The following is a 15,476-nucleotide window of genomic DNA, read 5'->3' as shown; positions in this document are numbered from 1 at the left end:
TGTGGGCATAGCAATAACTAGTTATCACTGAAACAATTCACACAAAATGAATGTGCAGTGAGTCCTCGGTTTCTTGCCTGCAAAATTCTAGCTTCACTTCTAGCAAAATTGTGCCATCCACACAAGAAGAAAGATGTTTAGCGTCTCTCGGGAAACATTTTCATGCCTTAAATCTGCATGTCATTTGGTATTTCAATGTAGAAATCACCGGAAGCCTGTGCATGCTCAACTAGGATTGGCAGTTGCTAGGTAACAGCGAGGGAGGGGCTTTGGGCAGCAGCGACTTTCAATGCAGTGAGTGTTAAAGCCCAGTACTGTGCATGATGGCGTGTTGCAGTGCGTCTTCCTGTGGTAAACATGTAGCATGTCATATTTTTATAAAACGTACTCTCCTCCGCCGTGATGTGAACAACAGACATGAAAAGAATCGATCTGACCAGTGTGCTTTGCACAGATGTGTGAATGAGGCCTCGGGGAGCAGTATTCCATGTTTTCCACCCAATTAAAATCCCTTTAAAACCCCAAAGAGCTTTTACCCTCTACAATTGTAAATGAATTTTACCATCAGTTCCGCAAAACTTGCTTGTTTCTGCTCATCTGTAGATATAAGAGAAAGGGACAGCCATCTTGTCTGGTAAGACACACAATTGGGACTCCCCTTTTGCCTTAGACGTGGTCAGGCACATTGGGTCAGACAGCCAGCAGTCACCATGGAATACATGGATACTCCTGTTCACCCAGAACTTTTCAGAAACAGCTGAGAGACTCCACCAGGTGGAGTGGACATAAATGCCTCCCACATAAGCTGACCAAGGGTACAATCCAAATTTTGACCCTTCCCCACCAGGCTTTTAATGAAGATGAAAATCCCCCATGCCTGTGAGCAACTAATCCGGATAAACATGAGCCCCCCTTACATATTTGCTGTTTAAGGAGTTACTCTCCCCTAAAATTTATCAGGGTTAATAATTAGCATTCTCCTCAGCCATTGGTTTAAATTAGTGTCCTCCTTTCCTGATAATGATGTTGACTAGAAACAATTACAGCCACATCTCTATGCCCCACTGCAAGTATTTTTAAGTTTTATACTCCAAGCCCCCAACACCAGCCTATTATGGAGTGCAGTTATGTGACAAGGCCATCATAATTAAAAAGAGCGTATTTCACAGAAGAGTCCACTGTAAATTGCACCTGCAAAGCCCCTAATCACACCATGATGGCACTGAGGTGTCATCATCACTGTAGAGTGAACATCTGCTATGACCTGACTGTTCTGTGGGCTGAAGGCGAAGCTGAGCTTGTGCTCTGTTGTCTCATTCTTCCATTGAATGTGTGAAGTGCAGTGCATGCCTGGGTTGTCTTTCATGTTGGCTTTGCTTCCAGAACACCAACTGCCCCACATCCCCACCCCGTTCTTTTGTACAGCGAAAGCCATGCTGGAGTCTGGGGTGAGCGAGAGTGAGTACTCGTGGAAGTCTTGTCTGTCAATTAGAGGAAAGCGTCCCAAGTGTCCTGCGCCGGGCAGTGCCTCTCACAGGAGGCTGGCCTCCGGAGCCTACGTGTCCCTGGTGGAGCGGGGCGTGCGGTTTCTCTCAATCAAGCTTTTGGCACGTACTTTGCGCACACTCTCCTGTGCCAGCTTGTACTTGTTCTGCATGGCCTTGTGTTTGCGCCGTTGCTTTTCGTTGCACCAGACGCGCTCGCAGTACTCCTCCACCCGAGGCAAGTTGGAAGGGCCAATCAACTGCATGATGTCCTTGAACCATGACCGAGTGGGGCCTCCTCGGGCAGTGTGGCAAGGAGGTGGACGATACCCTGCCCCTATCTCCTCTTCGGGGATGTTCTCCTTCCCGAGTAACTCCCCCAGGTTTTCTCCACGTAGCACCTCCAGAGAGATCCGCTGTAGCGTCTGAGTGAAGCCATGTTCTCGGGACTGGCACACATAGCTGCCCTCATCCTGGCGGAAGAGTTTCCTGAAGAGCAAGCCGCGCTCAGTGGAGATCACCCGGTCATCGGTCTTCACCTGGAGGAGATGACAAGAATGGGATGAAGTCGATTGTGGACCCTGAGCACACTTACCTGAGGATGGAACTCTTGGAATAAGAAGGTAAAGACAAATACAGACACAAAGGGGCACTCAATCCTTTTACCCTGTGGTCTGAAGGACCACACCAATGAATAAGAAGGGGCAGACTAGGGAGCACATATCCTCAGGGTGGTGGAGGCTCTGAACTGGAAGCCTATCAGCTTCACTCCATCAGGCCAGTGTTGTGCACCCACAACTCAGAAGGGCCAGACTGGTGAAGGGGAATGTGGATATTGGACGGCCTACTGAGAAATCCCAACTTTACTATATATGTGGATTGGGGTCTGAGGTTCATAAGGTCAGAGGGCACCATGGAAGTGGGATAACAAATTGGGATTTCATTGATAGGCCACATTGGGTCACATGGCCTACTCAGGAGGACTCAATATGAAGAATGTTTTAGTCAGTGGAAGAATTTGAACTTTCTTATTTTCAGTTAACGTACCTACTGGACTCAAAGCCTCTTTGGAAAAAGTAAACCCTGCCACTTCTCACCTCCTCCTTGAGGTCATCCTTCTGTATGAACCAGCTGATGCTCGCCTGTGGCGACTTGGGCACACACTCCAGGAAGGTGCTGTTGTTTTCTGTTCCAAACACGGTCTTCTCCTCAAGGGTGTCCAGGTCTTCAACTGTGGGGCAGAAAGTGTACTTATGTCTTCCTTTATGGGCACTTTACCCAGGCCTACATCACTCTCACCCTACTGACTGTTCTGACTGGAGGTAGTTAGGTAATTTATTTTAGGAAAAAAGTACAGAGAGAAAAGATGAAGTTCAAGAACCGATGAGAAGGTCAAAATCAAATGTCAGAAAGATGATCAACCGAGCCCAAAGCACTAACCAGAAATCAAAGTCAACAGGGAATACACAGGAAGTTAAGAAAGAAACACGAAGATCGCATGCAAAAAAGTAGTAGCTTTTATTGGGAAAAAGCTCAGGTGACCCTTACACTGGAATGGCGAAAAAATTTGCGTTATTGACCCAGAAAGAAACGTGTTGAGTACAGTATATATAAAAACCCTTTTCCCCTTATATTTTCATATCATCTGCAACCTACAATGCAGGGACTACAACTCCCATCATGCAGAAGGAGAGTGCAGGGGCTGATGGGAGGACTCGATTATCATATCACGCACAATGTTTAAATATCGCTTGCAAAAGCAGGATCTCATCTAACACTGCAGCTACTACTTTGGATTACATCTTTACTCTAGCAGGAAGTCATTTTATGTCACCATCTTTGTGTTTAGCCATGTTGAAATTCCAAATGACACTTGTCTCCATTTATTTTCATTCTGACCCTTTTTGAATGAATTTACATGTCCAAAGGGGTGTACAGTGCTGCCAAACCCTTGAAGATCAATGTTTCTGGATTTCCACCACTAACCAAATTTAAAAATGACCAAATATTCTTTTTAGTGAGTTTTGCAGTTGCAAAATCACAGGCAACACAAATTTTAACATCAATTTCATGAAATCGTATGAGAACGACAACTCATCATTTTTGCTCATTACTGCCCATCATACTTTTGTTATTTTACATAACCTACAATGTGAGATTCAGACCACCGGACAAGGACAGTGGTGACAGGTGTGTGTCGATCAAAGGTGCAGACAGCAATTCCATTGCACTGTGTACATGTGACAGTAACTCTGACATGATTGATGACACTACATCTGGGAAAAGCTAACGTTACCATATCATTAGCGGGTGCAATTGGACTACACCACAGTGAAACAGAACAAAGTATGATTTCTTGAGCACATGCTGCTGTTCAGAATATGGTAGAAGAACAGTGGAGGACAGCATTAGTAATTGTTACTGTTACTGTCGGTAGATATTTATTCAAGTCCATTTTGTGATGGACTTCTGATTTCAGATATTAAATCCTAACCCTAACCCTAAAGCATTGTGACTTGTATCAATTTTAAATCAACTCGGAATCACCTTTGAATACAGCTGTTAAAAATGTAAACACAACACCCCCAAGCCCCACTGAAGACCCCCCATTGCAGATTCTTTCCGTAGTTCATGCTCTATCTCTTTAGTTGCCTCTAACCCATTCTTTATCTCATGTCCATTCTCACTTTACCTCATGTCCCACTTTGTCCTGCCCTCTCCCATATCCTGCCCTTTGCTTCATACCAGTGTTCACCTGAACGTGCTCTCCATTCTATTCATCCTGCACTCACACCTCACCCCATGCCTGCCCGTTCTTGCATTTCTCTCCTGTGCCTGTCAACACCTGTACTTCATGCCATGTTCTTCTACACCTGCACTTTGCTTTATGTCTCCATGTACCCCCATGTTCTTCTGTACCTACCCTGCTTCATGCCTATCTGTACCCACATTTTACCCTGTGGCCACCTGTACCCATTTCCCATTTGCAGACTACATGTCAGCTGTTAACTCTGCTTCCTCAGATTTTTTTTCACCCACAATGATTGCCACTCCTTACCACTTTGGTTCTGATCCAGGCACTGATGTACGGGGTTCCCAGAACGTATATCCTGCCGACGGAACCGTCTCTTGTTGTAGGGCTGGTAGCGCGTACAGGAGACCCCATCCCAGGCACAATAAGGGTCCCTTGCCAGGCAGCACTCAGCACAGGCCTTTCCATAGGTCTCGCACCGGTGCAGCCTCACCTGGGCCACACCAACCGAGGAACCAACATACAGAGTTTGCTGAAAAAGAGCCAAGATGAATAGCACTTGATTTAGGGTCAACAGGAAACTCTAACACAAACCCAGCAGTGCCCTGGGCACAAAAAGATGTCAGCATCTGGCATTCTACTTACCCTCTTGACCGAGATCTCCATGGAGGTGATGGGCATTGGGTCCTGGAATGGGATGGGATAGAAAGAGAGAAGTGAGTGAATTCTGCCTACACTGATGTCTACCTTCTAGAGGCTTTGCATGTTTGGTCCTTCCTTTACCTTGAAGACCTGCATCTCCTCTAGGGTGACCTCCTCCAGCTGGTCAGAGTTGTCACGGTGCAAGGTGATCATTTTCAGCACTGAGCCCACGTCTGGTGATCATGAGTGGATTAGAGAAACAAGGTTGGAGTTAGAATACATTAACAGCAGGAACATGGGGAATAAATACAGAGAGGCAGGCTTGATTATTAGTCTTCATGACTGTGGACAAATGAAGAATCTCATACTGGAGGTAAATCATGCAAGTTGGCAATCACAAGGCCTATGATTCCTGGAGTCTCAGTGAGCCAATTATCTTCTCACAAGTGACCTCACCTGTGCCAATAAACATGACATCATACTGGCCATCCTCTGCTTCCACTCGATCCACTACCATCTGACGCAGCTGGTACTCCACATTGGTCTTGACAAGGATGGGCCGCCCCAGTGCAGGGTACACAGGCTGGTGCATGAGAGGGTGACTTCGGGCAAAGTGCAAGACAGCATCTGGGTAGTCCTTGGTGCTTCCAAATTGTCGACCTGGCTGGTTGGTGATCTTGCTGGGACACTGTAAAGGCAAAGCAGATTGTTTGACCTGGCACAGGATGAGCCAAGATGAAATTACATAAAAATGAAATGTCATTAAGTAACTGGAGGGCTTGCACAAGAGACATCCCAAATTAGGCATGAGGCAGAGGAAAACAATCTGCATAAGTAATCTACTGGAAGACTGGAGCAGTGGCCAGCTGTCAAAGTGATGACTGTGTCCTGGGGGGACACTTAGGCAAATGGCACCCCCCCCCCCCCCGCAAATCTAATAATTTACTGCAGATGTAGCCCTTAATTGGACCCCCAACTGTGAAACAGTGTCAACACTTTACAGTTAATGCAATACAAATTTAACCCATTGTTACCTGATTGGGAATGCAGACGTGGGGTCGGACAGCACACAGCACATCTGTGGCATGTAATACAAAATGCAACAAAAGACAGAGTTTCTTGGGATTTCAAAGGGGATTTTGTTGTTGTTGTTGTTTCTCTGACTACTCTGTGCTAACTACTATCATTTCCAATGGGGCCTGAAAGGCTTCATTGCCTGCATCTCGTTCATGCTCTGTTCATTAGCCGGCTTCATTGGTGCTCTCCAAGGACTTGTTTTTGGCTCTGCCTCTTCTTTCTCAGGGTTTGCAATCTGTAATGCAGGTGTTTCCTCATTGGTGCCCATCTCAATCCTCATCAATACCCAAATGTCACCCTGCACTGTCACTTTCTGGCTCACCAAGGCTAGTCATTTGTCATCTTGACATCACTCACAACAGCTCAGTTCCAGATGTCTGCTCAAAGGACGTGCTCCACAGCCTTCCTATGTTTTCTAAGCCATTAAATATAAACCTTGTGGAGTGCCACAAAAGAAAAGTCACCAATATGTGTGCCAGCTTGGTAGTGCACTAATGTGGCGTGGGTCCGAAGTGATGGTACTCTACCCAGCTTCTCCTTCCAGTGAGGCATTTGAGTGTTTGAGAATGTCTGCAAGTCCTTGTACTGCTTGTCTGTATGAATGTGCATATGGAGGAGTGCTTTTGAGGTTTTGCTTGCATTTAAGTGTGTTAGTGCAGATGTGTGCATACTGTGTGTGTATATATATTATATATTATATAGCCAAAGCTATACTGGGAACCTTGCCCAGCCGGGATTCCCACAGTATGGAAGGACAGGGTGAGACAGTTTATGCAGGGCATTGTTTCCCCCAGAAAACTAGATGGCAGCTCTCTTGGATTGCGGCATTGCCATGGTTTCCCACAGGTCATCTTGGGAATTAGAGTCTACCAACTCAGCCCTATTGGGTTGTGTGGGTAACGCCAGGGATCATTGACAGAATGGGCGAATCTTGATGGGTTGGGCTCCAACTTAACCCAGAGGTGCTTCCAAGCCACAGCTCTGGGACACCAGAAGTACTCCTGGGTGTACAGTAGTATAAAAGGAGCAGCCCCGCTTCAGTCTGGGATATATTATATTTATGATCAACAACCTTGAAATAGCATAACGGGACACTCCACATACCTATATTAACTATGCCCATTTTTTAAATGTTTTGTGAAAAGTATTAAGTTTGACCCTTTGTATACCATTGGGGGGGAAACTGTGGCCTGCACAACCTCAAGTCCTTCTGATAATTTTTGCTGATGACACCTATTGGTTGTAATACTCTTTATCAAAAGGGTGTCATTTTATGTAAAAAATATATTCCAAAACATCCTACAAAAGGAGGGGGTTTCAGGTCTACAGGGCCAAAATAGGCGGGGTCCCCAAAAAGCTTGCATAACTAGACAAGAAGACAAGTTGAACATTATATCACATGTAGGGTGTTTGCATGTCACAGACAGAACCATACAAACGATTAAAAGAGAGTGAACAGGGAAGAATGGCAGGCTACCAAAAATCAACTCACCACACCAGGCCGTGGGTAAGGAACCCTGCCCTCAAAGGGGCTCCATTGGTGATTGGGACCCTCTTTATGTGAGAAAGGGCCATTGAAAGCCTCACGTATGTCAGCCATGCGGTACACACAGACAGCGAAGCCTTTGAATACATTGCTGAAAAATAACGGAAAAGAAAATCAGAGTAGAAAACTTTTGACAACATTTCAGAATGACCAGGATGGTGGGCTACAGAGAAGTGCACTTTTGCCTTTGCCATGTCGTAGAGTGGCTGATGGGCACTTCCATAGCTCTCTTCATTTGTGCTCCCTGAGACAAGCCCTTACCACTGGACAGCCATGCAACAGTGTGCCTCCTAGGCCTGGACTGGGATCTTGGTGTTGACCAAAGTCCTCAGACTCACCCCAGGAGTGTGTTTTTTAAGTTTTTATTTTTTTAACTATCTCTCTGCTGCTTCAGGATGGCAGTTTTAGGTAGTCAATACACTTGCCACCAGCGAGCACACTTCAGTTGTTTCACATGCTAGAGTCTCCATTCACTTCTTGACTATTATCCAGAGAATCTGTGTTTAGAATACAACCCACTATATGAAGACTCCAAATTGATGCCACCCTAAGTCTGCAGTCAGACAATTCATCAGTGGAGTGCGATCAAACTCTGTCAGCCGGGCCCGTTCTTAGCTCATTTATCTCATTCTAAAAAATAAAAGGCAGCCTTATATGCTGGTGCTGAGTTCATAAAGCAGCTCAGCTTTACGCTTACCTTATGGTGCTAAAAAGTGCATAGACCTCTGGGTTTTTCTCATCCTTGGTCCTCAACAGAAAGACATCCTCTAAAAAGCAGACAAGTCAGATTGTCATTCAATGAAATCTGATGGCAGGTCACAAACCCACCCACTCCTTCCCCTTACGTTCCTCTTACCCAGCTCATCAAAGTGAGTATCTATCCCATGAGGCCCTGGGACTGAGCACACCAGTCGGGCCTTGATGAATGTGCTCCACTTGTTCACCAGCACTCTCTGGCCTCCTGCATCATTCTGAAAGGCATAAAATAAGATGCATGTCTTAATTAAGGAAGGGATGGGAACATGGCAGCCCTTACAAAACCTCACTTGCATTAAGGTGACATTTCCATTGAGCCAAATATCAGCAAAACACCAGGAGCTGTAAGAAGCCCTGGACTTTCTGACCTGAAGAATGACATCCTAGCCGGTCATAACAAAGAAAACAAAACTGAATAGGATAGCAGAACAACACTACAGGGCACATGCAGGACACACGCAGGGATACTGATTGTCTCATCTGAAATGACTTCTACTGTATAGAGAGCTTAAAACAATGGACAGAATCAGAAGATTGGTAAGCAAAAGCAGAAAAGAGGAACCCCAGGAAACACAATAATGAGCACAAATCTCTGCCATCTCCACTGAATGTCATGCATGTTTGGCAAACACACCCACAAACTTTGCTCTGTCCCATCTAAGGAGAGAGAAAAAGTATCTGTTTAGTTGTCTGACCAATAGGAGTGTGCTAAAGTATGAGGATCTGCTTTAAATGAAGGGCCAAGATAGTCTCTGTTGTGCTCTCACCACAGAAGATCAACATGGAGAAAGCAAGATGGCAGTGGGGGAACAGGGTCTCACATATATAGAGACATACGTCCATCCAGCCATCCATCCATTTTCCAAACCTGCATATCAAGAGCCTGGTTGCGTTGAATTTAGAGCCTTGACTTCAAATCCGGTGGAGTTTATACAGTGCATTCTTCTTGTGTCTCTATTAGTTTTCTCAGGGTACTCCAATTATTCCCCATATGCCAAAGATTTTCCGTTCTGCCTAAATCAGCACAGGATGAATCAGAGCCAACGTTCGCATACCTTGACATGGACTGGTAGCCCAACCAGAGATGGTTCCTGCCTTGTGTCCAATGCCTTTAACCCCCCGCACTCTCAATTTGAACAGAATCAGTTAATTAAATTGAAGAATTAATGTACAGAGCAGCAGGAGGTAAGTTTTAAGTGCATACTAACCACAGTGGAGAGCCACTTAGCGCACACCACAGCAAGAGGGACAATACAGCTAAATGTCTGGCCATCCTCATCAGTGGGCCAGCTGAATTTGGCAGTGATTTCTGGCTGTCAAAGTTCATTCCTACTCACTAAGTGATCCAGGCCCGGAGCCTGGTTAAAACAGTAGGACAGTAGATGTCCAAAGATGTGTTGTTCTCTCTTCCAGGAGGGGACCAAAAACATTTAAAGATGGACACACTTAAAGGGGGACCTGCCACACAAGGGTGCACACATCATATCCAGCCACATGATACAGGGCCAGCCTAAAAGTAGGACTCCAGAAGTAGAATGCCTGATTGACATCTGACATGAAGGAGGAAGTGACTCCACCAGGGACACACCAGATTAGGATTTTAAAAAAAGACAAGGTCCGATTCAGATAAGGCTTCTTCAAACAAACTTAGTTATACACATTTCTGTAATTGAAGGCCAGCTCTGATAAATGGACATGTCTATAGGCTTTGACTGGTAAGGCTTGTCCTTAAGGAGAGGAAACACACTAAGAACGGAGCTTCTTGAGATCCCCCTAGAAGTCACATAGCCATTTATTCCTCTGTTCATTTTGTCAACTGCCTTAGTCCTGATCAGACTCATGTGAGGTCAGTGCCCGGATAGGTCATTAGTCCATCAGAGGACATACTTGTGCACAGCCACTATTTTAGATTCACCATTTTGATTAAATATGTGTCTTCAAAAACCAAAGACCTCAAAGGAAAATCAGTTCAAAAACATGTGGCGCATGTGTAGTGAGGCAAAAATGCAATTCGCTGGACCATCACATCACCTGGAAATTACCCAATATTTACTTTATATAGCACCTTTGAGGTTAGATCAATCCCAAATGGCTTTACCACCGATATTCGCAGTGGTGGCGAGTGTTACTGTTCTTCTCTTCCACAAGACCACATGTCCAGGTGTACAACCAGTGCCAGAGCCCCCTCTACAAATGAAAGGAGGCTAGTGTTCTGTTATAGTGCATTCCCGGCCACCTGCTAGCACTAAAGCTTCAAAGTTTCCCCTGCAGAGGACGCTGACTGATTGGAAGAATCGCAGCTAAGAACAAGACGTGATCAGGAAACAGCAATGGGTGGAAATTAGAAAAGCACTGGTGCCAGAAAGCCATTTCATCACAGGCCAGGTCTTCTGCTGCAGTCACTCAGAGGTCTGTGACGTCTAAACAGGCCACTCCAAGGAGGAGATGCACAGACAGCTGTGACTTCAGGGAGACACCTGCTTCCTATGTGGAAACAGCTGGGAAAACAAAGTCACGTGCATCAGAAAGTGAAGGAAGGGCCTGTCAACTCCAAGTCTGTCAGAAGTGAAAGGGCTGCAATCTCATCTCGCTGCCAGGGATGGGGATGAAGATGCCATGGTTCAGTGCATAGGAAAAATTCATATTAGGGAGGCCAAATCAGCCCATTAATCAATGAAGATTAGCACCACTGCAAGCATCATGTCATACTCTTGTTTACTTTCATACTATACTGAGCTAGTGCTGTTTGTGAGAAATGTTATAATATAATTTAACATGACACAGAGCCATAATGAAACACAGCATAATAACGTAATACAATTGGCACCGGGTTCAAGACAGAAAACAGCCCTGGACAAGGCGTCAGTCTATCGCAGGGCCCCCTCACACACACACACTGACACAGAAATCGGAACATATTCAGACCCCTTCACTTTCTGCACACTTTACTGTGTTGTGGATTTAAAATTAAATGGATAAATGAGCCATTTTTCAACTTCAATCTACATTTCATAACGCTTAATGACAAAGTGCAAACATGTTTTCGGAAAAGTTTACAAATTTATTAAAAATCAAGCACTGAAACCTCTCATTCAAACAAGAATTAAGACCCTTAATGCAGTACTTTGTAGAAGCCCCTTTGGCAGTAATTACAGCTTCCCGTCTTCTTGAGTAAGTTTTGCGCATTTGGATTTGTGAAGTTTATTCCATTCTTCCTGGCAAGCTCTGTTAGCCTGAATGTAAACCACCATCATCAGTTCTCTGCACTGATGTTTTGTGAGTTTCATGTTTGGGCTTAAGGACAGACAGGGACTTGTCCCAAAGTCACTTCAGGGCTGTCTTGGTTTTATTCTCTAGGTCATTGCCATGCTGAAGGGTGAACTGTTGCCCCAGTCAGAGATCACTTGCACTCTGGGGCAGGTTTTCTTCAAGGACCTCTTGGTGTTTGGCTGCATCCATCCCTATAGGGATGGTATTAGGCAGGTGATGAGCCGTGCCTAGTCTTCACCATGCACTATGCTTTGAGTTCTCCCCAAAGAGTTGAGTTTTTGTGTCATCAGTCCCAGAAACTCTTTTCCCTCTTCTCCCTTTTACACTGTCATATGCTATTTACTCCAGAGCGGCTTCAATCCAGTCACCTAACCATAAATGCCTGATTGATGGATTGCCATCGAGGTGGTTGTCCTTCCCAAGAGATTCTCCCATCTCAGCTGACAAGTAGAGTGGTCACTGGGATCCTGGCCATCTCCCTGAACAGGAACCAAATAGCCCTTCTTGCCTGGTTCCTCATTTAGGCTGGATGGTCAATTGTAGGAAGAGGCCTTGACTCCAAACTTCTTCCATTTCACAATTATTGAGATCACTGTACTCCTAGGAACATTCACAGTATTAGGAATGGCTTGATAACCCTGCCCTGATCTATTATGGAGGTCTACAGGGAGTTTCTTGGCCTTCAGGACTTTGTTTTTTGTCCTGACATGCAGTTTGAATTGTAGGAGCTCCTATACACAGGCGTGTGCCTTCCTAAATGATGTCCTATCAATGTAATTTGCCACAGATGGACTCCAAACACATTCTGGACACATCTCGAGGAGAGTTAAAGATAAAGGATATAACATGAACACAATTTAGAGTGCCAGCAGCAAAGGGTCTAAATACTTCTAAGAATGAGAGATTTCAGTTTTTGATTTTTAACAGATCTGGAAACCTTTCTAAAAACAAGATTTCACTTTGTCATTGTGGGTTATTGAGTGCAGATTCACTGGCGAAAAAGGCAAATGTATCCATTTGAAATTAAATCTATATTGCAAAAAAGTGTGCCAAAAGTGTAGGGGCTTAAATACTTTCTGAATCCACTTTAGTATATTAAAACATGATTTTGTTTTAGTTTAAATCTGACATTTCAGATGTACCCTAAATCCACTCTCTTTTTGACCTTGCTGTCAAACATTTGCTCTCCACCACAAGGACAACGCTTACTCCCAAAGTTAACTTCCCAGAATCACTCTGGATGGCACTAAGAATGGCATCTAAGATACACATTTCCATCCCTGTGACCAATGAGAATGAATTTCCATAAAAACGACAAAATCACTGATAGTTTATCTTTCACTGGTGGCAGCATTTTGAGTACAGAACACTAAAGTCTTAACGATAAAACAGAAAGGGTTAATTGATTCAATGAACTTCCTTATATCTGTCAAACCAGGAACTGTAATCAATAATTTCGATAGTTCAGGAGAGTGTTCCCTTCATCTTGCATAACGTAAAGAAGAGCTCTTTCTCTTGAACAAGATGTCGACAACATGCCATCAACTGACACATGTACGGTTGATACCGACAAAAGGAAAATCCTACACAGACTAAAAACGTGCAACCTGAGACCATGCAATGACCTTACTTCAAAAAAAAAACAACTGGAGAAAATATAGAAGAATAAAATTAAATTACCAAAAGACCAAAACAAGTGAGAAAATGTTCAGAACCAGGTCAAAAATTGAAGTGACACATGAACCTGACAACTCACATTGAGCTCCTTGGCCCAACCTCAACAATGACACTCAAGCCTCCCACAGTGACCCTGAGGATGACCCTTGGGCACATCTTCCAATGTCAAATTCTTCATTTAAGCCCAAAAAATGCCTCTCAGGAGTGACCCCCTAAAGTCAGAATGAACATCTCTGCCCTGCCGTCAGAGTGACAATTTGTACCACTTCCAGCATGGCACTCTAGACAATCAGATCTCAAAATTAACCCCTCTGTTCCATTTCAGAGCAACACCAAGGACACACACCCCTTAAAGGAAGTTTGATTTCCTTAAAGTTTGTTTAGCTGTATTTAGAAAACCATTTTTCAAATGAACATTAAATACAGTTCAAGGTCATGTATTCCATTCCTGCTAGAACATCACCCCACACACAAATGCACACTCAAACAACAATTACACAGGAGATGTGGTCAGAGGACTTACCGCACAGACTCGGCCCACCCGGCTGTAGATGGCACCAGACTCCTTGCCAGCCTCCATGGCTTTCTCCGTGAAGAAGAAATAGACCTTGTCGTTGTCACGGTCATCATTGTCCGGGATCAGATGGACTGCCACAAACTTGGGATCTGCAAGCATCAGATGTGGGAAGTGTTCGCTTTTAGATATTAGAGAGTGAATGTAGAAGCTCATCCGTCAACGAGGACCATGTAAACGTGTACGGGGAGGAATAACATAACATGCCACCCTCAGACACAATTCAATTAAGCGATGATGGGGACTTGAGTCAATCTCGGCAGCGTCAGTGGGAAACGACTCAGATGGGAGCACCAGTCCATCACAGGCCCCACACCTGTTTGTGTTCCCACATAAAACCTAACATTACATTAAAGTTCATGAATTGCTCTGCAAACTTCTGGAACGTTTTTGGAACATTTAACCTGAAGTTATAGACAAACCAATCTAAATCTATGATGCAGGGAGATTCACTCAAAAGAGGTCCCGAATATTCTGTAATAACTCTCGCTAGGACGAAGCAATCTGAACAAAACAACATACAATGTCCTCCTCAGTATATGGAGCTTCGAACAAGCGGTAGGCGCCTGACAGCTGTCATGACGTTTAACCTCCGTTTGCAACTTCCCGGTACATACCGCCCATACCCCTTCACTCAGTCACTTAACTTCTCATCAGGATGGTGGTATACTGTATTGAGCATTGTGTCTTTGTGGTGCAAACCTATTGGTCACCAATTCATTTAAGCAATGTCAGAATCAACTGGATGATCGTGAGTTAACGGAAGGTTACTTCCAGCAAGATGGAGCAACATGTCACACATCGGCAAGGAGCATGGCAGAAATTGAGTCCTTCTTCGGCATCAGGGTAATTTCAAAGGGGCTTTGGCCACCACAGTCACCGGATCTGACACCACCAGACTTCTTCCTTTGGGGTCTGCTCAAAGGAAAAGTCTAATCAGAACAAGCGTCACACTGTGGAAGATCTGAATGAAAACATCCAGCGTGAATTTGCTGCTATTCCCCCTGGGATGCTTGCTGATATGTTCAGGAACATGGTGCGCCACGTCGAAATGTTTCTGGCAGAAAACGTAAATCACTTCCAGCATCGCATGTAATGCAATCGATTACACATACGTCAAGGTATATAGCATATTTTTTTGGTTCTGATTGCTTTATCCTAACGTGAGTTACAAGAGAATATTCGGGACCTCTTTCGAGTGAATCTCCCTGTATAATAAAACAATAAGGTCTTTGTGGCCAGTCCAGTCTGACTGGTCAGTCTGGCTTTGGCCTGACTGGTCAATTTGGCTTTGGTGGTGTCACAAAAGGGGAGAAGTGAATGTGAGATGCAAGAGGAGGAGTAAAGGTGCACACTGAGAGAGTAAAGACACAAAGTATGAAATGATGTTGGAGGCAAGAAAGGCACCTTGAAAATAATGACTCAGACTCAGAAACAGGCTTTACAAGAACTCATACACGGGCTGAGCATGTTGTCCTCACAGTGGTCGCTCAGTGGCTGCCTGACACGTCCCACCTCTGCACTTCTCTTCTTGTCTGCATTGGCAAATGTTAACACACACCCCTCATTGATCACAGTCAGCACCCCTGTGTGAAACCCTCAAAAGCAGTTGAAGTACAGCAGCCCTTCAAGACTTAACAAGCCAGATCCTCTGGCCACACATGTGTTTTGGCTTCAGACATATTAGTACATCTTGAG

General features: G+C 44.7%; 1 protein-coding gene across 1 annotated transcript in view; it reads right to left on the bottom strand.

Annotated features, from left to right (window-relative positions):
• Positions 1–660: 660 nt before the first annotated feature.
• The window catches only part of sema3bl (sema domain, immunoglobulin domain (Ig), short basic domain, secreted, (semaphorin) 3bl), a 93,072-nt gene continuing 78,256 nt past the window's right edge, over positions 661–15,476 (bottom strand). The window contains exons 7-16 of the mRNA XM_028824222.2: positions 13,728–13,870; positions 8,358–8,472; positions 8,199–8,268; positions 7,448–7,592; positions 5,335–5,566; positions 5,020–5,111; positions 4,882–4,923; positions 4,543–4,768; positions 2,582–2,715; positions 661–2,023 (exon numbers count right to left, since the gene is read on the bottom strand). Of these exons, the coding sequence (XP_028680055.1) occupies positions 1,556–2,023; positions 2,582–2,715; positions 4,543–4,768; positions 4,882–4,923; positions 5,020–5,111; positions 5,335–5,566; positions 7,448–7,592; positions 8,199–8,268; positions 8,358–8,472; positions 13,728–13,870 (1,667 nt within the window). The 3' untranslated portion in view covers positions 661–1,555. The remainder of the gene's footprint in view (positions 2,024–2,581; positions 2,716–4,542; positions 4,769–4,881; positions 4,924–5,019; positions 5,112–5,334; positions 5,567–7,447; positions 7,593–8,198; positions 8,269–8,357; positions 8,473–13,727; positions 13,871–15,476) is intronic.

The sequence above is a fragment of the Erpetoichthys calabaricus genome, chromosome 18 (genome assembly GCF_900747795.2).
Source record: "Erpetoichthys calabaricus chromosome 18, fErpCal1.3, whole genome shotgun sequence".
In the NCBI taxonomy this organism is placed as follows: Eukaryota; Metazoa; Chordata; class Cladistia; order Polypteriformes; family Polypteridae; genus Erpetoichthys; species Erpetoichthys calabaricus.
This window is presented reverse-complemented; position numbering and strand designations above follow the sequence as displayed.